The sequence below is a fragment of the Elephas maximus genome, chromosome 11 (genome assembly GCF_024166365.1).
Source record: "Elephas maximus indicus isolate mEleMax1 chromosome 11, mEleMax1 primary haplotype, whole genome shotgun sequence".
Taxonomy (NCBI): Eukaryota; Metazoa; Chordata; class Mammalia; order Proboscidea; family Elephantidae; genus Elephas; species Elephas maximus.
Window position 1 is genome coordinate 113,211,462 of NC_064829.1, and position 23,714 is coordinate 113,235,175.

Consider the following 23,714-nt stretch of genomic DNA (forward strand, 5'->3'; position numbering starts at 1 on the left):
AATGACCTAGCCTTTGGAACCTAACTATGTGCATGAGTGAGGAGTGGGTGTACTACCATTCAAATGTCAATAAATATCTAAAGTGAGAATTTATTCATCCTCTCATTCAACAAATACACGTTGAGTCTATTCAGGACCTGACTTGCAGAGGAGACAGGCCCCATAAGAGACAGTGACAGCCCAGACAGGTGGGGTGGGGTGGGGGAGGAGCAGGTAGAGGGGTCAGGCTGGGGTAAGAAAGCACAGGAGGCTACAGAAGCCAAGAGGAGGCCTCTCTCCCACCTTGGAACAGTTGGAAAAGCACTCCTGGATGAACTAAAGAGAGCCCTGGTAGAGCAGTGGTTAAAGCGCTTGGAATCTCTACCAGCCACTTCGCAAGAGAAATAGTGGCTGTCTGCTTCCGTATTGATTACAGCCTTGGAAACCCTATGGGGCAGTTCTCTGTCCTACAGGGTAGCTGTGGTTGGAATTGACTCCATGGCAATGGGTTTGGCTTTGAGGAGCCCTGGTGGCACAATCGTTAAAATGCTCAGCAGCTAACCGAAAGGTTGGTGGTTCGAACCCAGCCACTCTGCAGCAGAAAGATGTGGCAGTCTGCTTCCGTAAAGATTACAGCCTCGGAAACCCTATGGAGCAGTTCTACTCTGTCCTGCAGGATTGGTGAGTCGGAATACACTCAAAGACAGTGGGTTTGATTTGGTTTTGGATTAACTGAGGCCTGAGGGAAGACTAAGAGGGCTGAGCATTCCAGAGGGTCCACCTTATGTAAAGGCCAGCCCCATTTGAGGAACACAAAGGTGGTCAGTTGGGCTTGGGGAGCAAAAGGACTTCTAGAGGCAGAAGGGTGAGCAGGCCAGGCAGATTGAGGGCAGAAGAGGAACAAGAGGGCCTGCAGCCAGGCCAGCACTCACTCAATGCCCAATCGCTGGCCGGGCATGAGGTTGAAGGCCAAGTCTTCCATGGTTGTCCTGTTCTTCGCGGTCCAGATGAGGCTGTGTGTCCTATGCAAGACCCGGTTACTTCAGTGGGGACGGGGCCTCAGCTGCAGAGGCTAGGGCTGCGGGCATGGGCGGGGCCTAAGATATGGAGGTGGGTGGGATTTGCAGGATGGGTGTGGCCTCATGCTGTGGGCGGGGCCTGAGGTGCAGAGGTGGGTGGGATTTGCTGGATGGGCGAGGTCTGTAGGAGGTGCCTGCTGGGGAAGGAGGTTGGTTATGGGCCGGGGCCCCACAGGGATTACTTGTCAAGCGGGTTGTTGTAGCGGTAGATTTCCTCCTCTGTGTAGTCTCTGATGGTGTCCAGGGTGGGCCCACCGCCCACCACCTTCAGCACGTATCTGCCCGGGGCAGAGAAGCACATGGATCGGCAGGGGGTCCTGAATCCTGCGTTCCCCTGCACCGCTGCCTAGACAAGGCTGGTGGTCACCTTACCTGCCCTGAAAGCTGCCGGAGTCTCCCGTCACCAAATCTTGGATCAAGAAGAAGGGGTACAAGACTGGGGGGTGAGGGGTTTCAGGCAGAAGGGGAAGAAATTAGCTTGGCCGGAACAGTGAAGTGCGGGAAGAGGGGGGGGAACAGGGAGGTGGCATCGGACAGTGGGAAGGAGAAGACGCTGGTCAGGCCAGGACATGAGGGGAGGAAGGCCAGGGCGGTGGGAGCAGAGGAGGAGGGACGAATAGGGGTGGGAAAGAGTGGAGGGAAAGGAAAGGTGATGGAGGGGGAGAAAGGGAAGACAGAGAGGAGGAGAGGGCACCGTGGGAAAGACAGAGATGATCGGAGGGAGGAGAGGAGAGGAACCCTGGACAGGAGGAAGCAGGAAGGGAAAGGCCAAGGGCAGGGAGGTGGCCGGAGGCGGTGGGGGCTAGAGGACAGGGACTATGCCGGGGAGGGGCGGGATTCGCACTGTCACGGAAGAGAAAGCAGGGCATCTCCGGGTCCACCTGCACGCAGTCGAAGTAGCGCTTATTCACCACGCGGTTGTAGTTGAGTGTGAAGGTGATGTCGAAGGCCAGGCGCTTGCCCGGGGGGCAGCCGATAAGCACTGGCACCATCACGTTGCCCTGAACAGAAGGAGGAAAGCGCAGCTGGGGACCTACATGGTCTCCTCAGGCCCTGCCAGACCCCACAACCCCCACCACCTGGCCAGCTCACCCTCACCACAGAAGGCAATACGATCATTTTTATCATTTAAATAATAACTTTTGATAACTGCAAACAATTGTATAGCTTATATGGTGTGCAGGGGACTGGGTGCCGTTTCTAAATGGTATATATATTCAAGCTCATTTGATCCTCTAAGCAGCCTTGTGTGGTAGAGATGATTAATACCCCCATTTTAGAGATGGTGAAAGTGAGGCCCAGAGAGGTCAAGCAGCTTATTAATTACCCAAAGCCACATGGCAAGTAAGTGGTAGAGCTAGGACTGGAACTCTGGCAGGCTGGTGCCTGATGTCCCCGGAATAGGACACATAAACTCACTAACATCTACACCTGTGGACTGCCAACTCCTGGTTGAAGCTTTAGAGAAATGAAGCTGGGCCTGAATTCTTGAATAACAGACCTGTGGGAATGTGGGCTATATGAGGGAAGACACTGTTCTCAGAATGAAAAGCCCCTGGACCCACTTGGGGGGCAGGGCCTGAGAGTTTCACCCAACTGCCAAGGGGTCATGGGCACCCAGAGACTGTGAGCTGGGCTTCATGGAAGCTGGGGAAAGGGGTCAGTGGCCAGAGCTAAGGACTTCCTGGGCCAGGCTTTGCCATCTATCAGCCACTCCCTCACAGGGAGTTCTGATGGGCACCTCAGTCTGTTCAGAACCCCCGTCTACCCCATCTCTGTGCAAGGTGGTATTGCATGTGTGGGCAAGTGAAGAATCAAGGACTCAAAGGCGTGAACAAAAGCGTCATCTGAGGCAGCGAATGAAGAGCAAGGTGTGAAAGAAGGGCCAAGCTGGCCCACCCGGTGCTGACTTTCCCTGCAGGAGCGGCAGCACAGCAGACGAGCTCGTGTGCACCCTCCCAGCTGTAAGGCAGGCTTCGGTGAGGACATTCATGGATGAGAGCCGTGGGTGAACAGGTGAATGAAGAAAATGGGTCAGAGAGGAAAACCAGGAATGCATTAATGGGATCCTGGGGGGAGCGCCCAGCAAGCAGGCCCCTCAGGCTTTAAAGGACTTTTCTTCAGCCCTGTGGAGACCTGGCTGTCTACACCCTTCCCGCCCAGCACGCGGCCCAGCACCCCGAGCTCCAATACTTGCACGCGCTGCCCCTGGTGAGTGTTCTGGAAACAGTGCCCGGCAGAGCCCACCACCTGCAGGGAGGAGCAGAGGAGGCTGGTGGTCCCCGGAGGCCCCATCTTTCCGCTCATTGGGGGGCCTGCCCCTCCAGCCTTGGGCCGCACCTTGACCAGCACCGAGGTCCTCTTGAGGTGATGCCCACTGATGCCCTGGTCAAAGCAGACGCTCTTATCTTTGAGCATGACCTGGGGGCGGGGGATGGGGTCAGCGAGCCAGCTGGTTCACAGGACCCACAGCTGGTGGAGGAGGGGGACAGAGGGAGCTGGCTCACAGTCCTCACCACTCCGGAAACCCCACCCCACCTCGGCAGCCTCCTCCCCACCGGGTCTCACCTCGAAGAACAAGGAGTTGCGATTAATAAGGACGCTCTGTGACACCATCACCTCGAGGCAGTTAGGGTCGGCCAGCACCACGCCCAGGCCCAACTGGCTCTCCAGAAAGAAGGGGGAGCCTGCTCCGGGCAGAGGGAGTGCTTAAGTCTCACGTCCCAGACCCGACCCAAGGTGTGCCCCTCGGGCAGTGCCCTGGCCCCAGACCCGGGGGCTCCCTGCAGGCCCCGCCCGCAGACCCAAGGCCGGCTTGATCCTGAAGGCTTGCCCCCGGGCGGTAAGGAAGACCGAGAAACTGTAGGTGGCGCCCTTGTCTAGGAAGATGCGCTCGGGCAGCTCCGCCTCGGGCTGGAGGTTGTAGATCTTTTCGTAGCTGTCCATCTCAATGTACACGCCGCCTGTGCTCTGCCGGTTGCTCGCCAGGTAGAAGTAGTAACTCTGGGGGCAGGGAGGGTGGGGTGCGCCGGGCAAGTCAGCGCCGGCTCTGTCAGCGCCCCCCTCACCCTCCTCTCGACTCCCAGCCCTCTCCACGCACCTGGTCTTGTTTCTTGTTCTTCCACCAGCGCCAGGTGGGGTCGTGCACCGGGTCCGCATACGGCTGCAGGGGCCGCCGGGCACCGTGAGATATGGGCAGCGTCACGAGGGAGGCGCCTTTCCCTGATCCCTGCTTAGCCTCAGTTCCAGCCCCTAACCCAAATCGGGCACTACGTACCCCGACCCGTCTCCAAGCCCTGCATCCAGTCCCACAGCAGCCCGGCCACACCCCAAAGCCATCTCTTCGAAACCCGGAACCCGTTGCCACGGAGTCGATTCCGACTCCATAGGACAGAGTAGAACTGCCTCATCGGGTTTCCAAGGCTGCAGGCTTTACAAAGCCAGAAGGCCACATCCTTCTTCCACCGAGCGGCTGGTGGGTTTCAATTGCCGGCCTTTCGGTTAGCAGCCGAGCGCTTTAACCGCTGCGCCGCCAAGGCTCCCCATCTCTTCAAAGCCCTGCTCAAGCCAGGCCCTGCCTCCAGCCCCTGCCTCCTTCCCCTTCTTGGCCTCCCACTCTCCAGCCCTGTTCGCCTGACTCACCCTCCACATTCGCCCTCCGAGCCCCCACCCCAGACAGGCCGGGCCCTCTCCCTGGGTCCCGGCTCAGCCAAAGGCCGCCCTCCGTCCAGCCCCTCCCTCCGCCGGGAGCCCACCTTGTCGTACTTGGAGTGCAGCCAGAGCAGGTAGTAGACGAGGCCCTGGTAGATGGCGAGCGAGTTCTCACTGTGGAAGCCCGAGCTCTCCAAGACGCGCGGCGGCAAAGCCCGATAGCGTTCCTGGCGCGTGTATCTCTGCGGGTTGGGCAGGTCCTGGAGACGCATCACCGTAAAGGGGCAGAAGCTGGTGAAGGTGGGCGCCAGGTAGTTCCTGTTGGTAGGAGTGGAGGACCGCGGCTGACTCTAAGAGTCCGGGGCACCAGGCGCCACGCAGCCCTCAGTTTCCCCCCTGCGCTGCTGACTCCCCAAAGCTAATTCTAATCTCCTGAGCTCCAATGGCTGGTGCCCAAAGGCCTCTGGGCCCAAGCCCCTAGACGTCCCTCAGACCCCCACCCCAGAGTCCTGGACCTCTTCCTAGACATCCCCTCACCCCAGTCCCCACTGGCCTGAATCTGACTCCTAAGCGTCTGTTCCACCTGTTCTCTCTGGTAAGTAAAATCTGCCCATGAAGTTCCTCCCCCTAGTCCCATCCGTGGCTCCCCAGGATCCTCCGGATGAAGTCCACCAGCCTTACCGTGTCCCCTCACTCATCACTGTGCTCTGTGTGATCTGTACTTCCCCTTGGGGAGCATCCCAGCTCTTCCCACTGAAGCCTTTGCACATCTGGTTCCCCGTATCTGGCACGCCCTTCCTCACCTTATCGCCTGGCTAATTCTTCCCCATCCTTCAGGTCACAGCTCCTGCTCCGTGCAGCCTTCCCTGTGGTGCCTCCCTCCAGGTGGGATCAGGCCCCTCCTCTGAGCTTCTGGACCTGAGCTGCTTCCACCAAGGCTCTGAGGCCGTGACTGCGGTGGTTCTGTCTCCCCTAATGCAACAGGAGCTTCCTGAAGGCAGCACCTGGGGCTCTCTGAGCACAGCTGTGGTCTAGCGTCTTCTCACCCTTGGCGCTCCAAGACATGGCTGTTGTTGAGCTTCAGGTAGACCAGAAGCTGCTCCACGGGCACAAGCCTCTTGACCAGCCGACTCTCCGGGCCTTTCATGAGGTACACCAGCTGCAGTGGGAAGGCAGGGCCAGGTGAGCAGGCGTCAGCCACCCTGTGGTGCACCCTCTTTCCCCCCAGTCCTGCAGCTGGCACCTGGTACAGTTTGCTGTGCTCGTAGAAGAGGGTGACCATGGTCTCACTGGAGGTGTACAGTGATGACTGGTGCATCGCCTGCAGGCTGATGAGCACCTCCCAGCCGGCGGACGGGAACAGCTTGTACACCTGGTAGCTGCCCTCCAGGAGGTACCAAATCTGGGGATGGGGCAGGTGTGTGTGTAAGCCGTGTGGAGGCCTCTGACCCCAGCCAGGACCACATGGGCCTGCATGCCTTCTCTGGGCAGTGCCATCTCTCTACGTCACAAAACCCTGACCACCGCTGGTTCCAGCCCCCACCTCCATAATGGGTATCTTCAACCTTTCCATCTTTGTGTGGGGGTTTCTGCTACTTGTAACCTAAGCATTCCTAACACATATACCGCCTAAAGGCTTTTTCCCCCCTCTTTTTCTCCTTACTTGCCGTACCCTCCAGGGTCTCACCATCCCCTTGGCCTCAGTTCTCTACCTCTGCACTGATGCCCACACCTTCCCCCCACATCTGACTCCAGACCTCACCTCCCTCTTGAGCCCTAGCCTGGGCGATCCCCTCCAGGACGCCCTACGTCCAGGTGGCCTCCTCCATGAAGCCTTCCCTAACATGCTCTCTCGCTCTCTCTCACACACACACACACCCAGGCCCCTTTTATGAGCTTTAATAGGCACTGTTCCGCCCCATCTCAGCCTGACCCCCATTTGTGGCTCCCCTGTCCCAGCCCTGACCCCTCTACCTGTGCCTCCCCCATTCCGGCCTGACCCCTCTGAACTATTACAGCCTGGGGATGGGTCTGTATTCCCAAGTGGACTATGAGCCCCACAAAGGCAGGGCCCAGGGCTGACTTAGTAGCCACAGTGTCCCTGGCACTGGGGCAGGCATTCAGCAAGGGCTCAGCGTTTGTGAGGTGAACAGCCATGTGACGAAATCAAAGAAGCCTACTCTGGAGATCAGACCATGGCTCTGAGCACGGGCCTTTCACTTTGCTGTGTGACTTTGGAAAAGACACTGGTCCTCTCTGAGTTCCAAAGTCCTGGGTCATAAATGGAACTTTTCCTACCCTTCCTCAGGGTCCCTGAGCCCCTTTACCTTGACAGGGGAGAATGGAGGCCCCTGGGGCTTAGGCGTGGACAGGAAGGGAGTAGGGAGAGGGACAGGGCAGCCCACCTCCTCGGTCTCTGTGACAATAGCCAGGTCCCCACGGAACGAGTTGACCAGGTATTTGATGGTTGACTCCTTGGGAAAGTCCGCCAGGTAGATGTAATTTTCAAGGTCATAGCTGCAGGGGCAGTGATGGGGAGCTAGGGGAACCCAGATGAGGCCCCTAGAGGACGTCTGCCTCCCCCGCCACTCCCAGCCTAACGTGATATAGGAAACTGGTTCCCCAGTTTCACCTACAGCCTATGAGAACATGCAGAGGGAGCCTGGGCCCCTAGCTGCGCCTCCCACTCGTGCCCATTCAGTGGCCTGCTGCCCTCTGACGGTCTCCAACCCCATCAGTGAACAGGAGCTGTGGGCCAACAGTCCATGGGGGTGGCTTAGGGGACCCCTGGGTGAAAGGGTGGCTGGGTGTGAAGGGCCCCAACCTTTCCCAGAGACAGTGCCCTTCTATTTGTCATATAGGTTGGGGCTTTATGTAAGGTTTCTTTGAAGAGAGGGCTCCCACAGCTTTGCAGTGTGGACTTCTCTTGTCCCGGCCCTGACCACGCCAGCCCACGTCTTCCCCATCACAGTCCTGATGACGCCTGCACTTGGACATACTCTGAAGGTCTACTCTCTCTGCCCCCTAATGGGCTGGGGATGCAGCGGTGCCTGGCTTGCCCCGGCGGGCGGGGGCCCCACCTCTGCAGGAGGAAGTTGCCCCAGATGAACAGCAGTTTGTTGTATGGGTTGTAGAACATGCCCTTGGGCACCAGTGGGGTGCTGGTGTAAGGCTCTGCTCTTTGGAGCATCAGGAATTCCAGGCCTCGGGCTGGCCAGGGCAGAGGCAGAATGGACACAGCAATAAGGTGGGGTCACCTGGGTGCCTCCTGGCCCCTGCCCACCTCTGAGGCCACCCCCGGCTCCCCTCCTACCGTCAGGGATGAATTCTGGGATCTCATAGAGGATGGACAGCTCTTCTGTGACTACAGGTGGAGAAAGCAGAGGATAATCTCCTGACTGAGGTCTCTAGGCCCTGAAGCTAGAGCAAGTCATCAGCTTCCCTACCCCCACAAGACCCTCCAAGGCCCTCCGACTTGGGCCTGCTTCTTCGTGTGAATTACGAATTGTAAAAGGCACAGCCTCCAAGGGGATCCAGTCCTGGTAGGGCATATGACTTGCCTCCTCTGGCCTCTTGCTTGGCTGAGGGCTCTTGTGCAGTGCACAGCCTATAGAACTGTACATGGTAGCCCTATTCTTGCTGCACATAAAATAAAATTCAGTCTCTTCCTAGCAAGCCCAAGGCCCTGTGGATTCTGGCTCCTGCTCACCCCCCGCCGCCAGTCTCTCTCCCCTTTCCGGCTCTGTTTCACCCATACTGACCTCCAGTCCACCAAGCCTCTACCCAGTTCTCCACCACCACCCCTTACCTAGGGGGTACCCTGAGCAGTATTTCCTTCCCATGCCTGCCGGGCACGACAAATCCCTGCGGGCACACAGTCCACAACTTGGCTGCCTGCCCCTTCCTGCTCTGTCCCCACAGTGCTCCAATTACCCAGGTTGTAGCCAACCACTAGGGAACGCTTCCTGGCAGGAGGGTTTCTTCTCTCCACCAGCAGCAGCAGATCGTTGATGTCGGCCCCGCTGAATACAGCCCAGATGATGGAGCAGTTGGCTTCTGGGACAGGCAGGGGGCGGTCCAGAGCAGGCCCTGGACTCTTCCCCCATGCCTCTGGCCTCTCCCGGGAACTCCCCACCCCTCCCCTGCATTCCTCCACCAGCCTGGCGCACACACAGCTGGGAGATGAGTACCTTGTATCCCTTTGCACACGGACCACTGCCTGGGCAGCATCTCAAAGGACACGCGGCCGTCTGCGGAGCAGGGCAGGATTCGTGCTCAGACCACCTCTATCCTGTCACAGCCCACCGGCCTCGCAGCCTCTACCCCCACCAACTCCCCGATTTTCCCAGGCTGAGCACCCGTGCTTCCCCACCGCCTCAGCCCTCGCGATTCCAGGGGTCTGATCTCACCCCCTGGCCTTCTGGTCACCTGTACCTGGCCTATCAGAAGTATCTCTTCTCTGTCACAGTAATTGGCTCAGGTCTGATCACTGGGCCAATCAGAGTACACTCTGGGATTCGGGCTAGGACTATATAGGGAAGAGACTGCTCTCATCTCTTGGGGTGACTCTAAGTGGTGGGGTGACATGAATCTCGAGTTCCTGGGGGCCATCTTTAACCCCCACGAAAGGAGCACCTGCCTGATGAAAATGAAGCCAAAGCACTAGGTTAATAGTAAACTTTATAGCACTTACCACGTCCCTCGCATCGTTCTAAGGCCTTTACCTACACAGGTAGTTCCCGACTTACGACATATTGGAGTTACAAAGAACGGTGCTTACTGCCCTGTTTTTTTTGGTACATCTTATCGCTAGTAATATGTACTACATACAGTGTTGCAGTACATAATTTGCTGACGTTATCATTCTCAGATGTTCACTTGCAGGTGTTCAATGTTATGATTTACTGTTCGAAACACTGCCATATAGTAGCTATGAAAACTTAAAAAAAAAAAAAAAGGTATTGGACTTAGGTCAGAACAGACTTACAACACAGTTGTGGGAATAGAACCCCATCGTAAGTCGGGGACTACCTGTACCAACTTATTTAATCTGTACATCAACCCTATGAAATAGGTACCATCACTCAGCCCATTTTGCAGATGAGGGAATTGAGGCCAGAGAGCTCAGTCACCTGCCCCAAACCACACAGTTAGGGCATGCTGGCGCAGTCTGGCTCTGGAATCTGTGCTATAACTACTACACTATGCTCCCTTGCTAAGACAGACAGTCCTGATGGCATACCCTGTGAGCCCCTAGACTCTGTCATGCTCAAGGTGGACCCTGGTCTTTTCAATTACATAAGTTCACAAACTCTTTGTACTTAGATGATTGTTGAATGGGTTCAGCCCTCCGGAACCACACACAGCCTGACAGAGATACAACACACTCCCAAGCCTTATCCCAACAAACACCTACATCCATCTCCACCCACAGGAACAACCTCCGGCCTGGGACCCCTCCTGAGGCCACTTAGGGAAGGGTGAGGACCTAAGGTCAGAGGTCTTGGAGGTGAGAGAACACGGAGGAATCTCTGAGGCTGCCAGAGGCCCCCTGCTCACCTGTAATGGTCCCAAAGTGGACATAACCCTCGTTCTTGCCAGTGGTGAGGGCCATCACATACTCAGAGCCATTGCTATGTAACTCCACGGGGCACAACTTCTTGATGCACTCATTGGCCAGGACACGAACCCAGCTGCCTGTGAGGACCAGCAAAGGGCCTTGGGCCCAGGCGTTGAAACCTGGGCCCTAGGCCCATCCCCTCCCCTGACATCTCCCTGGCCTCAGGAGCTGAAGCGCTTGTTCAGTGTGGTCCTGACATAGGGACACCAGCTGCCTTTCAGAAAATCCCCCTCACTCCCGCTCTGTCCATGAGGTTCAGACTAGACTCATCTCACTTTCCTATTCCCCTGGCCAGAGTTACTGGCTCTGAGTGGAGGATGTGACCATGCTGGGCAAATCAGAGATAGTCCCAGCTTACAACCACTAACAGCCACCACAGGGAGGGGCCTATCTGACAGTGATAGTGGGCACCTGGATCCAACTGTGCCTGAAGCCAATTGCTCCTGAGCTTTTCAACTAAGTAAGCCAATAAACATTTGGCTTACACCCGTTTTGGCTGGGTTCCTCCCACTGTTAAAGTGCCCTAAGAAAGACAGGAAGAGAAATGAAGTTGGTGGGAACATGCAGTGACTAAGGAAATGTAAGTTATAGCATGATTTTCTGTGACTCTGAAACTTGACCTCTGTCCTTTAGTTAGAGGAAAAAATACTAGATGAACTAGGAGCACTAGCTGAAGCTCCAAGTCTTCCTGGTTCCTCCCTGATCAATTTCCTTCATGGCTCTGCCTCTTCAACAGTCAGTCTCTCTCTCTGAATTTGTCTCTCTCCTGGTATCTCTGTCTTTCTGACACTGTCTCTGTGTGTCTCTCTCTGTGAGTCTGTGTCTCTCTGTGTGTGTCTGTTTCCCTCTGCTCCCTGCCTTGGCTCTCACAACCCCTCTCCTCTTAGCTGGTTCACAGTCCCTGGGATGGGTGGTGTGAAAGCCTCCCTCCCAGCACATCCAGGGTAAGAGGAGACCCATGCAGGGTGGGCAGTAACAATTCAGGGCCTTGAAAAGGCCCTTAGACACCCCCACCCATGGCAGCTCCAGGTGCATCCAGTGGGTGGGTTCACTAAGGCACCCTCCCTGGGGCTCCAAAGACAGCTCCCCCCCTTGCCTGAGATGCCAAAGACCCCACAACGTGACCTGGCCATGCCCCCCTCACCACTGCTGGTGTTCTCCTGGAGTATGGAATAGGTGCCTGTAAAATAGTAGACGAGCTGGTTCTGTCGAATGAAGAGGGTGCTCTCGGTGGCAATGGCGTCGTGGATCGTGGCTGTAAAGCTGGTCTGGGGGCAGTAGAAGGAGCCTACCCAGCAACTGTCAATGTTCAACTGCAAGGGAGTGGAGGCCAGTGGTGGGCAGGGGGCCTTGGCCTCAGTCCCCATGTCCTGCCTTGTGTGCTCTGACAATTGCTTGGGGTGCACACATGCAACTGCCCCCAGGTACCCCCCCTGCTCACCCTGCAACATGCCTTGGTGGTCAACTTTCCCCAACATAGACCAATGACGTGAATGACCTAGGCCCAAGCCAAGTGGGGCTTTGTCTGTCCTCTGGAGTTGAGCAGTGCACAACGTGTTCAGTGGTGCTCAGCAGTCCTGGTTCCCCTGGCCACAGTCAGGGTTGCCCCCATGTGGATGCAAAACATCCCAAGCTTGGCCAAAGGACAGACTTTTAACAATCCTATTGTACCTTGAACACAAGTAGCTGTCAGTCAACACTACCAGAGCCCACTGACCAGTCACTGACAAATCCCTAACCATGGGAAAGCACCTAAAAGACTTAATAGAAATTTAAGCAAGTTTTGAGAGCTGACCATCAGTTTATAGGTCATACAAAGTCAGGAATAAGTTAATGAACACTACGAAGAAGCAAGCAGCCAAATTCTAATGATGAAAAGCCTGGTTTCTTACACAAATTGCCTAAAAAAAAGTTGACTTATAGGTTAGAAGAGTCTTCGAAGACTTAACCAAATGAAATGGGTGGATTCCGATCAAAATAAGCCAACTTCAAGGCATTTTTAGATAACCGGGGAAACTTGAATATGGCCTGGTATTAGATGGTATTAGGAGGTTATTGCTAATTTTGCTGGGTGTTATAATGGCATTATAGTTTTAGTTTTCAAAAGTCCTCATGTGTCAGAGATACTTCCTCAAGTATTTCAAGAATTTATAGATCAAATGGTAATTAATGACGGCTAGGATTTTCTTTAGAATATTCCAGAAAAAAAAAATGGGTGAGACAAAGAAAATAAGACAAAATGTCGCTAATCATTACTAATCATTACAAAAAAAAAAAAATCATTAAAGCTGCGTACTTTTTTTTTAACAGACACATGACAGCTTATGGTATTATTCGCTCTACTTCTCTGTCTGATTGAAACTTTCCACTAAAAAGAGGAATTTACTATTAAACTTCCCAATAAAAAGTAGAAAACCAAGCAAAACTCTAGGCTCTGTTGCTGAGAGAAATTTAGCAAGTTAAGGAGAATGTGAATGTTCCCAGTTTCTCTCTTCGGCATCATCAAAGCGCGCTTGAAAATGTTAGTTCTAAAGAGGAATCTCGTGAGTCGCCCAGACTATACAGGCTGTTTTGCTGCACTAGGTGAAACTAACCCGTGCTCTCTAAAAGGATTGCAACTGTGATTAGTTGTCATACTTAACGTGTTGCCCTGTTAATAACATTTGAATTGGCATCTCTGCTTTCTGGAAGAAATACATGGAAATCTTTGTTAAGCTAGAAGAGGGTCATCATACCTTTGTCTTTGCCCACATACATGAGGAAAAGAAAAGCTGTATGTCAGCTTGATTTCTTATGTGGGCAAAGTTTGAGAGTTCTGACTCATTTAAGTTAATAAACAGTGTGTTGGGTTCCCCTGGCCACAGTAACTGGGTTGAGGTGGAAAACAGCCTGAGCCAAGTGGAAGGAACGTTGTGATTTTGGGGCTGAGGGGTAACTGAAAAGATCTTTCCCACTGGATGGGTGCCTGAGAAGCCGTGGCCTCTCCAGGCTTCAGTACCAGAGCACAGAGTCAACACAGAGGAGCCAGGTCCAAAAGAAAGAGAGACAGAAGCTCAGTCTTGGTGACGTTGTTTGAAATCCTGGGTCAAGCTGGGCCTGACGTCCTGAATTTCTCAGCTGCCTGAACTAACAAATTTCATTTGCCACTTTTGGCAGATGACTAGTTGAGTGCCCAAATCCATTCTCCCTACATTCTCTGGTAACTGAGTTTTAGCAAGGTACACACCACCCAGGCAGAAATTATATTTCCCAGCCTCCCTTGCAGTTAGATGTAGCTAAGTGACTAATTTCTCACTAACGAAATGTGAGAAGAAGTAAAATTTGCTTAAAAGAAAATGGCTTGCTCTCACTGGCTGGATGGAATGAGGATGTGGACGTTACCCAGCTCTGAGCATGCAGATGAGGTCAGCATTTCAGGTCTAGGGATGGTGAAGGGAGCAAATAGAAGGGATTTGTGCTCCTCACCTCCGCCCTGTTGAAAGGATGAGAAACAGCATTTATTTAAGCCATTCATTTTGAGGGTCTCTTTGTTACAGCATCTTAAACCTGAACCCAAACCAACACAAGTCTGAGGATAGCTGCCCAAGGAGAGGATATGGGATTCGTCAGGGCAGACTCAAAGAACTGGTGAGGAAAGACAGGAAGAGAGAAGAGAGAGAAGACAGCAAGACGGGGTTGCCAGGGAGAAATGCCCATGGTTAAAGAACAAGAATACCTGCGCAGTGATGGAAATGTTTTAGAACTAGATGAACTCAGTGGTTTCACAACACTGTGAATCTATGTCACTGAATTCATCACTTTACAATGATTAATTCTATGTTACATGAATTTTACCTCGATAAACTAAAAAAAAAAAAAGAACAAGGATACAAACGCCTGAAGTTCAAACTGAACTTGTTTTCATTCCTGCAAGGTAAACCCCTCCTCTACCCTCCAGATCTCTTCAGCAGAACCCACATCAACCACACATTCCCTGTGTTTGTGTCTGAAGGGTCTGTAAAAACTAAGCAATATCTGGACTGACTTGGCCCAGAATGGAAAGAGCCAGCACAGGACAGGGAGATGAAGGACAGACTGAACAGACTCAGTATAAGCAGCAGTTCAGAACCGGAGAGGGCCAGGAGAACACTAACCCACGCCGCGTTCTCAGGAATTCCAGTGCAGGAAGGAGAACACTAACCCACGCAGCGTTCTCAGGAATTCCAGTGCAGGAAGGAGAACACTAACCCACGCCGCGTTCTCAGGAATTACAGCGCAGGAAGGAGAACACTAACCCACGCCGCGTTCTCAGGAATTACAGTGCAGGAGAACACTAATCCACACAGTGTTCTCAGAAATTACAGCGGAAACAGTTAACACGCTCAGCTGTTAACCAAAAGGTGCCTTGGAAGAAAGCTTGCTGATCTGCTTCCAAAAAATCGGTCACTGAAAACCCGGCGGAGCACAGTTCTACTCTCACGCACCTGAGGTCACCTTGAGTCAGAGTTGACTCGACGGCAGCTGGTCAGTTGGTTATCCACACCTCAGACCATATACAAAAACTAACTCAAAAGAGGACAAAGACCTAAATGTAAGAACTAAAACCATAAAACTCTTAGAAGAAAACATAGGGGTAATGCTTCACGGTGCAGTTTTTAACAATGGATCCTTAGATATGACACCAAAAGCACAAGCAACAAAAGACGAAACAAGTAAACGGGACCTCCGCAACATGAAAAAGTTTCATTCAGCAAAGGACTTTATCAAGGCGGGGCCAAGTTGGAGGAGTTGTCAGGTGCTTCTGGTGATCCCTCTTACAACAAAGACCCCAAAAAACAAGTAAAATGATTATATTTACAAGTTCGGAGACCTGAACATCAAAGGCAAAGTTAGAAATTGGACTGAGTGGCAGGGGGAGGGAGAGACAGTTCAGAAGCAGAGAGGAGGAATAACAGAAAATACAGAGAGAATTGTTCAAGATTTGTTGGCAGAAAACTTCCCTGATACTGTGAAAGATGAGAAGATATCCACCCAAGATGCTCACTGAACTCCACATAAGGTAGATCTTAAAAGTCACCAAGACATATTATAATCAAACTTGCCAAAACCAAAAATAAAGAGAGACTTTAGCAACAAAGTGAAGAAATAACTACAGATTAGGAGGAAATTTTGGAGAACTACGTATCTGAGAGGGGTGTAATATACAGAATACATAAAGGACTCCTACAATGTAACAACAAAAAAGACAAATGACTCAATCAAAATATGGGCAAAGTACTTGAATAGACATTTCATCAGAAAAGATATACAAATACCCAACAGACACACGAAGAAATGCTCAACATCATTAGTCATTAAATCAAAAAAACCAAACCCTTTGCAATCAAGCCGATTCCGACTCACAGTGACCCTACAGGGAAAATGCAAATCAAAACTACTATGAGATACCATTTCACGCCCACTAAGATGGCTATGATTAAAAAACAACAGGTGTTGGTGGGAAGGCGGGGAAATATAAACCCTCATCCATTGCTAGTGGGATTGTAAACCGTACAGTCACTATGGAAAATAGTATGGAGATTCCTCTAAAAGTTAAACATACAATTACCATATGAGTCAGTATTTGTTCCTTGGTAGACATCAAAAAGAACTGGAAGCAAGAATGCAGAGACTTGTACAACGATGTTTATCGCAGCAGTATTCACGATAGCCAAAAGGCAGAAACAACGCGAATGTCCATCAATGGATGATTAAATAAAACGTGGCATATACATACAATGTAATATTACTCAGCCATAAAGACAAATGAAGTCCTGATACATGCTACAACATGGATGAACCTTGAAAACATTATGCTGAGGAAATAAGTCAACCATGAAAGGACAAACATTGTATGATCCAACTTACATGAAATACCTAGAATAGGCAATATGTAGCAGTTCAGGAAATCCTGGTGGCATAGTGATTAAGAGCTACGGCTGCTAACCAAAAGGGTGGCAGTTCAAATCCACCAGGTACTCCTTGTTAACCCTACGGAGCAGTTCTACTCTGTCCTCCAGGGTCGCTATGAAGTCAGAATTGACTTGACAGCAATGGGTTTGGTTTTTTGGTTCTCTGTACTGGGAAATCATCATCAAATAGGTTCACAATGCCTAATCTGAAACCTAACTTGAAACCCTTGGGGCCAGATATATATTGCAATTCAGAAATTTACAGAGTTTAGAAGGTCATATGGCACCATACATTAAGGAAACCCTCAGTGGGGTCTGGGGCAGCACCCCATTATTAAGCTCATTGCTGCTTTTGCAGGGTAGCTTCTGAATACTAACACTAAACAGGATACATGAGGACCATAAAGAGGCTTTGTTAGCTCAGGTCAGGGTTTCTGAACGAATGAGCTTTGGTGCCAAACTCGCAAAAATGCGTGTACTTTTCAAAGCTTTTTAGGCTGCAGAATTACAAATGGTGGACCCATAAATATTAACAGCTAAGAATCACACAGCCCTCATTCTGAGTCAGGCTGATATTAGTTTATGTTATCCTCACAATACTACGAGGTGAATATAAATATTATTCCCATTGCCCCCATGGGGAATCTGAGGTCTAGGCAAGCTAAGTGACTTGCCCAAGGTCACATAACCAGGATGTGGTAGAACCAGAGTTTGAAGCCAAGTCATCTCACTGCCAAGTCCTGTGTTTTTTTCTCCATGCTATTTGCCTCTTGTGGTGGCTGGTATATCTTTGAGGGTCCCTCCTGCAGCTCCAGGCCCTTATTCTATTTTAGGGGCTAAGGCACAGTTCCCTTGGAGAGGCCCCAACCTGCTCAGTACCACTCACCTCCACAATATAGAAGTCCTCGAAGCTGGTGTCCGTCAGCAGGACAGACTTTTCATTGGGAATGCCACCCAGGAGGAGTACAGGTGCCTGGTCCACAGTGTACCACAGAGGCCGTGAAGGGGCATTCACAAAGTACCGGGGTATCAGGCTGAGGAGCTGCCAGGAGAGGGCCAGAAGGGCAGCTCAGTGCCTGCCCAGTTCCTCCATGGCTCCACCTCACTCAGGGTGAAAGTCGAAGTCCTCCCTGTTGCCTGCGAGACCCCACACCATCTGCCCCCATCACCTCCCTGACCTCATCCCCCACCACCCTCCCTTTCACTCATCTGTCCCCCACACGTGGGCCTCCTCACTGCTTCTCAAACTTCCTGGGCACACTCCCACCTCAGAGCTTTGCACTCGCTGTTCCCTCTGTCTGGAATGCTCTTCCCTCTGTAGCCACATGACTCTCTCCTTCCTTTCAGGCTTTAGTCAAACGTCAACTAGGTTGTTCTTAACCATTCCAATAAACACTGTAACCTCCTCCTGCATGGACCCAATCCCCCCACCCTGCCTCTCTCCAGAGCACTCACCACCTTCTACCCTATTATAGAATTTACTTCATTTTCATGTTTATTAGTTTGGCACCTGTCTCCCCCACTAGAATCAAAAACGCAGGGATTTGGGTCTGTGTGTTCACTGCTGTATATTCCTTACAGTGCCACAAAATGTACTTAGTGAGTGCCTGCAGAAAGAATGAGTGCACAGTGAATAAGAATATGGGTGCTTATCAAAAGAGTAAAGAGACAGCCTACAGACTGGGAACAGATCTTTGGGAACAATACAACCGATAAGGGTCTAACATCTAAAATATACAGAAAACTTCTACAACGTAATAACAAAAAGACAATCCAATTAAAAGCTGGACAAAAGACATGAGCAGACACTTTTCACCAAAGGGGACATTCAAATGGCTAACAGACATATGAAAAAATGCTCAGTGTCATTAGCCATCAGAGAAGTGCAAATCAAAGCCACAGTGAGATACCATTTCACTCCCACTAGGATGATATCATGGATTATGTCCCCCAAAACGTGTGTACCAATCAGGCTGAGCCATGAGCCCCAGTGTGTGCGGTTGTCCCCCATTCCGTGATTGTAATTTTACATAAAGAGGATTGGGGTGGGATTATAACACCACCTGATCTAAGGTAAAGGGAGTTTCCCTGGGGTGGAGCCTGCACCACCTTTTCTCTCTCAAGAGATAAAACGAAAAGAAAGCAAGCAGAGAGCTGGGAGCCTCCTACCACCAAGAAACAGCACTAGGAGCAGAGCGCGTCCTTTGGACCTGGGGTCCCTGTGCCTGAGAAGCTCCTTGACAGTGGAAGACTGAGAACAAGGACCTTCCTCCAGAGCCGACAGAGAGAGAGCCTTCCCATGGAGCCGATGCCCTAAATTTGGACTTGTAACCTACTAGACTGTGAGAAAATAAATTTCTCTTTGTTAAAGCCATCGACTGGTGGTATTTCTGTTATGGCAGCACTAGATAACTAAGACAGATGGCTAAGACAAAAAAAAAAAAAAAAGACCCAGAAAATAACAAGTGTTGGAGGGGATGTGGAGAAATTGGAACCCTAATCCATTGCTGGTGGGAATGCACAATGGTACAGCCATTGGGGAAAACAGTCTGGCGGTTCCTCAGAAAACTAGAGGTAGAGCTGCCACATGACCCAGCAATTCCACTCCCAGGTCTATACCCTAGGGATCTAATAGAGGTGACACAGGCAGACACATGCACACCTGTGTTCATCACAGCACTATTCACAGTAGAAAAAGATGGAAACAATCTAAGTGCCCATCAACAGACGAATGGATAAGTAAAATGTGGTGCCTATGTATAATGGACTACTACTCAGTGATAAAGAAAAATGAGTTCCCAAAACATCTTGGAACATGGATGAATCTGGAGGACACTATGTCGAGCAAAATAAGCTAATCACAAAAAAAAAGTTCCAAGTTTATGAAATGATATGAACAATATACAGAAACTAATGTCCATTAGTGGCTAACAGGGATGAGGGGGAGGAGAAGGGGATTCCCTCTCTAGATACTAAAACCTGCTGCCATTGAGTCTGTTCCAACTCATAGCGATCCTATAGGACAGAGTAGAACCGCCCCATAGGGTTTCCAAGGCTGTAATCTTTACGGGAGCAGATTGCCACATCTTTTTCCCACAGAGCTAGTGGGTTTGGACTGCCAACCTCTCAGTAAGCAGCTGAGCAATTAACCACTGTGCCACCAGGGCTCCTTCTGTAGATAGTAGACATTTGTTATTTTTGGTGATGGGAAAGATAACACCAAATGAAGGTAAAGTGTACACAGCTAGATGCAGGTAAATGATGTCACTAAAAAGTATACAAGAAAAAAGGATCTTTTGGTAATTGCTACAGCATATATGGAACCCTGGTGATACAGGGTTAAGAGCTTGGCTGCTAACCAAAAGGTTGGCAGTTTGAATCCACCAATCATTCCTTGGAAGCCCTACGGGGCAGTTATACTCTGTCCTATAGGTCACTATGAGTTGGAACTGACTTGATGGCACGTAACAACAACAACATGGCATACGTAGTTTTGAAATGACAGCAAAAATAACCAAAAAATAATATATGCTGGCATACGGTATATTTGGAGCCCTGGTGGCGCAGTGGTTGAGAGCTCTGGCTGCTAACCAAAAAGTCGGCAGTTTGAATCAGTTCTATTCTGTTCTATTGGGTCGCTATGAATCAACTCAACAACAATGCTGTGACACTATGAATCGACTCAAGGGCACCAGTTTTTTTGTTTTTTAATTTATGTAGGTGTGGTGAAACGAATTCCTTTATGTGGCCCTTTGCTTGGTTCTTTGGAAAAATAGCTTGAGAGATTTTCCCCTAAGTCCTGAGGAGTTTACCTCTGCCCTCGTTTTCTACCCTAGAAGGTCTGTCACTTTTGCCCAGGATGACTGTCCCCGTAAGCAGCAAACAACTTGGCTTTGATACTTTTTGCCTGGCCCTGGGCTGCAGCCTGCTCTGTGACTGGCATGCACCTCGCAGGACTTGATGAATGGACTACGCAGATGAGCTGAGTTATAGCCCGCTACACTTAGGAACCGTCTGTGGCCTAACGAGAGGGAGAGGGGGTTGGTCAGTTTGTGGCCTCCCTACTGGGAGGAGCCATGCCTTGAAATTGACAAAGAATTGTGTATATATATGCAGCCAACTCCACAGAGGTTTTTGGAGACTGAAAGAAGCAGGCAGAGAGGCAGCAGGAAGAAGCAGAAGAAGTGGAGAGAAAGGAGGCAAGGAACCTTCTAAAAGAGGTGTAACAAGGTTAAGGGCTATAACACTGAACACAGCAGAAGGCCCAGAAGGGGTCCTGTAGTGGGGCAGGCGGTGACAGACAGCAGGGCCAAGAGGAGGCCCAAGCGGAGAGGGAGACGCCTGCACGGCTGAGAGGAGCTGAGAGAGCTGTCCTGCACTGAAGAAGGGAGACTGCCTGTAGCCTGTTCCTGAATAAACCACTTCACTGTAAGTACGGTCTGTGGGTTCTGAGTAGCCACTGCAATGGGTTATCGAACCCAGCAAAGAAGTAGAGAGCACCATGGGAGGGACGGCTAGCGTCAGAATTGGTAAGAAGTTTGGAGTGGAGGTATAACTGACAGGGATCAGCCTTGGGCTGCTGGTGGTTTTCGTTATCCCAAATGAAGTTAGGAGTGGAGGTATAACTGATGGTGGTTTTCGTTATCCCAAATAAAGTTAGGAGTGGAGGTATAACTGACAGGGATCAGCCTTGGGCTGATGGTGGTTTTTGTTATCCCAAATGAAGTTAGTCAGGTTTGGATGCTACTACCACTGTCACTTCTACCATTTCACGGGAAGCATATATGTGTATGTTGTTGTTGTGAGGTGCCATCAAGTTGGTTCCAACCCATAGTGCCCTCACGCACAGCAGAACGAAACACTGCCCGGCTCTACGACATCCTCAAGATCATTGTTATGTTTGAGCCCATTGTTGCAGCCACTGTGTTAATCCATTTCGTTGAGGGTATTCCTCTTTTTTGCTGACCATCTATGTTACCAAGCACGATGTCCTTCTGCAGCGACCAGTCCAAAGTACCTGAGATGAAGTCTCGCCATCCTTGCTACTAAGGCACTTTCTGGCTGTACTTCTTCCAAGACAGATTCATTCATTCTTCTTGAAGTCCGTAGTATATTCAATATTCTTCATCAACACCATAATTCAAATGAATCATTTCTTCAGTCTTCCTTATTCATTGTCCAGTTTCACGTGCATATAAGGCAATTGAAAATACCATTGCATGGGTCAGGTGCACCTTAGTCTTCAAAGTGACATCTTTGCTTTTCAACACTTTAAAGAGGTCTTTTGCAGCAGATTTGCCCAAAGCAATACGTCATTTGATTTCTAGACTGCTGCTTCCATGGGCATTGATTGTGGATCCAAGTAAAATGGAATCCCTGATAACTTCAATATTTTCTCCATTTATCATGATGTTGCTTATTGGTCCAGTTACAGGGATTTTTTGTTTTCTTTATGTTGAGGTGTAATCCATAATGAAGGCTGTGGTCTTTGATCTTCATCAGTAAGTGCTTCAAGTCCTCTTCACTTTCAGCAAGCAAGACTGTGTCATCGGCATATTGCAGGTTGTTAATAAGTCCTCCTCCAATCCTGATGCCCCATTCTTCTTCACGCCACATTCCAGCTTCTCAGATTATTTGCTCAGCATACAGAGTGAATAGGTATGGTGAAAGGATACAACCCTGACACACACCTTTCCTGACTTTAGACCAGGCAGTGTCCCCGTGTTCTGTTGAATGAGTGCCTCTCGGTCTATACACAGGTTCCTCAGGAGCACAATTCAGAGTTCTGGGATTCCCATTCTGCATGATATTATCCATAATTTGTTATGATCCACACAGTTGAATGCCTTTGCACAGCCAATAAAACAGGGATAAATATCTTTCTGGTATTCTGTTTTCAGTCAAGATCTGTCTGATATCAGCAATGATACCCCTCATTCCATGTCCTCTTCTGAATCTGTCTTGAACTTCCGGCAGTTCCCTGTTGATGCATTGCTGCGACCCCTTCTGAGTGATCTTCAGCAAAATTCTCCTTGTGTGCAAAATTAGTATTGTTTGATAACTTCTACATTCTGTTAGATAACTTTCTTTGGAATGGACGCAAATATGGATCTCTTTCAGTCAGTTATCCAGGAAGCTGTCTTCCAAATTTCTTGACGTGGATGAGTGAGCACCTCCAGCGCTGCATCTATTTGTTGAAACACCTCAATTGGGAGCCTGTCAATTCCTGGAGCCATGTTTTCTGGCATTCCCTTCAGTGCCGCTTGGACTTCTCCTTCAGTACCATTGGTTCTTGATCACATGCCACCTCCTGAAATGGATGAACATCGAAAATTTCTTTTTGGTACAGTGACTCTAAGCATTCCTTTCATCTTCTTTTGATGCTTCCTGCATCGGTCAATATTTTCCTCATAGAATCCTTCAATCCTCCAACCCAAGGCTTGAATTTTTTCTTCAGTTCATCTTGAGAAATGCTGAGTATGTTCTTCCCTTTTGGTTTTCTAACTCCAGGTCTTTGCACATTTCATTGTAATACCTTACTTTGTCTTCTCAAGCTGCCATTTGAAATCTTGTGCTCAACTCTTCATCAGTTCACTTTAGCAACTGTACGTTCAAGAGCAAGTTTCAGCGTCCCTTCTGACATCATTTTGTTTTTCTCTTTCTTTCCTGCCTCTTTAATACCTTTTGCTTTCTTCATTTATGATGGCCTTGATGTCATTACACAACTCATCGGTCTTGGGTCACTAGTGTTCAATGAGTCACATCTATTCTTGAGACGGTCTCTAAGTTCAGGAAGGACATGCTCCAGGTACTGTGGCTCTCGTGGACTTGTTCTAATTGTCTCCAGCTTTAATTTGAACTTGCATACGAGCAGTTGATGGTCTGTTCCGCAGTCGGCCCTGGCCTTGTCCTCACTGATGATATTGAGCTTCTCCTTTGTCTCTTTCCACAGATGCAGTCATATTTGATACCTATGTATTCCATCTGGTGAGGTCCACGTGTATAGTCGCTATTTAGGTTGTTGACAAAAAGGTACTTGCAATGAAAAAGTTTTTGGTCTTGAAAAATTCTATCATGCGATCTACAGAGTCACTTCTATCAACAAAGCCGTGTTTTCCAGCTACTGTTCCTTGTTTCCAATTTTTGCTTTCTAATCACCAGTAATTATCAACGTAACATGATTGCATGTTTGATCAATTTCAGACTGCAGAAGTTGGTAAAAGTCTTCAGTTTCCTCATCTTTGGCATTAGTGGTTGGTGCATACCTTTGAATGACAGTCATATTAACTGGTCTTCCTTGTAGGCATGTGGATATTACCCTATCACTGACAGCGCTCTACTTTAGGCTAGATCTTCAAATGTTCTTTTTGACAATGAATGTGGCACCATTCCTCTTCAATTTGTCATTCCTGGCATAGTAGGCCATGTGATTCTCCGATTCAGAATGGCCAATAC

At 50.1% G+C, this 23,714-nt stretch overlaps 1 protein-coding gene across 8 annotated transcripts in view; it reads right to left on the reverse strand.

Annotated features, from left to right (window-relative positions):
* The window catches only part of CATSPERG (cation channel sperm associated auxiliary subunit gamma), a 36,591-nt gene that overhangs the window by 2,014 nt on the left and 10,863 nt on the right, over positions 1-23,714 (reverse strand). For 4 of the 8 annotated variants that reach the window (XM_049900898.1, XM_049900896.1, XM_049900897.1 and 1 more), the window contains 20 exons: positions 17,146-17,301; positions 11,474-11,642; positions 10,269-10,406; positions 8,900-8,959; positions 8,643-8,765; positions 8,023-8,073; positions 7,790-7,919; positions 7,115-7,226; positions 5,953-6,111; positions 5,756-5,868; positions 4,814-5,027; positions 4,159-4,221; positions 3,863-4,061; positions 3,627-3,745; positions 3,399-3,479; positions 3,252-3,308; positions 1,903-2,059; positions 1,431-1,494; positions 1,241-1,336; positions 912-1,001 (listed from right to left, as the gene is read on the reverse strand). In XM_049900898.1, coding sequence (XP_049756855.1) covers positions 912-1,001; positions 1,241-1,336; positions 1,431-1,494; positions 1,903-2,059; positions 3,252-3,308; positions 3,399-3,479; positions 3,627-3,745; positions 3,863-4,061; positions 4,159-4,221; positions 4,814-5,027; positions 5,756-5,868; positions 5,953-6,111; positions 7,115-7,226; positions 7,790-7,919; positions 8,023-8,073; positions 8,643-8,765; positions 8,900-8,959; positions 10,269-10,406; positions 11,474-11,642; positions 17,146-17,301 — 2,351 coding nt within the window. The remainder of the gene's footprint in view (positions 1-911; positions 1,002-1,240; positions 1,337-1,430; positions 1,495-1,902; positions 2,060-3,251; positions 3,309-3,398; positions 3,480-3,626; positions 3,746-3,862; positions 4,062-4,158; positions 4,222-4,813; positions 5,028-5,755; positions 5,869-5,952; positions 6,112-7,114; positions 7,227-7,789; positions 7,920-8,022; positions 8,074-8,642; positions 8,766-8,899; positions 8,960-10,268; positions 10,407-11,473; positions 11,643-17,145; positions 17,302-23,714) is intronic. The other 4 variants (XM_049900899.1, XM_049900901.1, XM_049900903.1 and 1 more) reach the window with 4 other exon arrangements.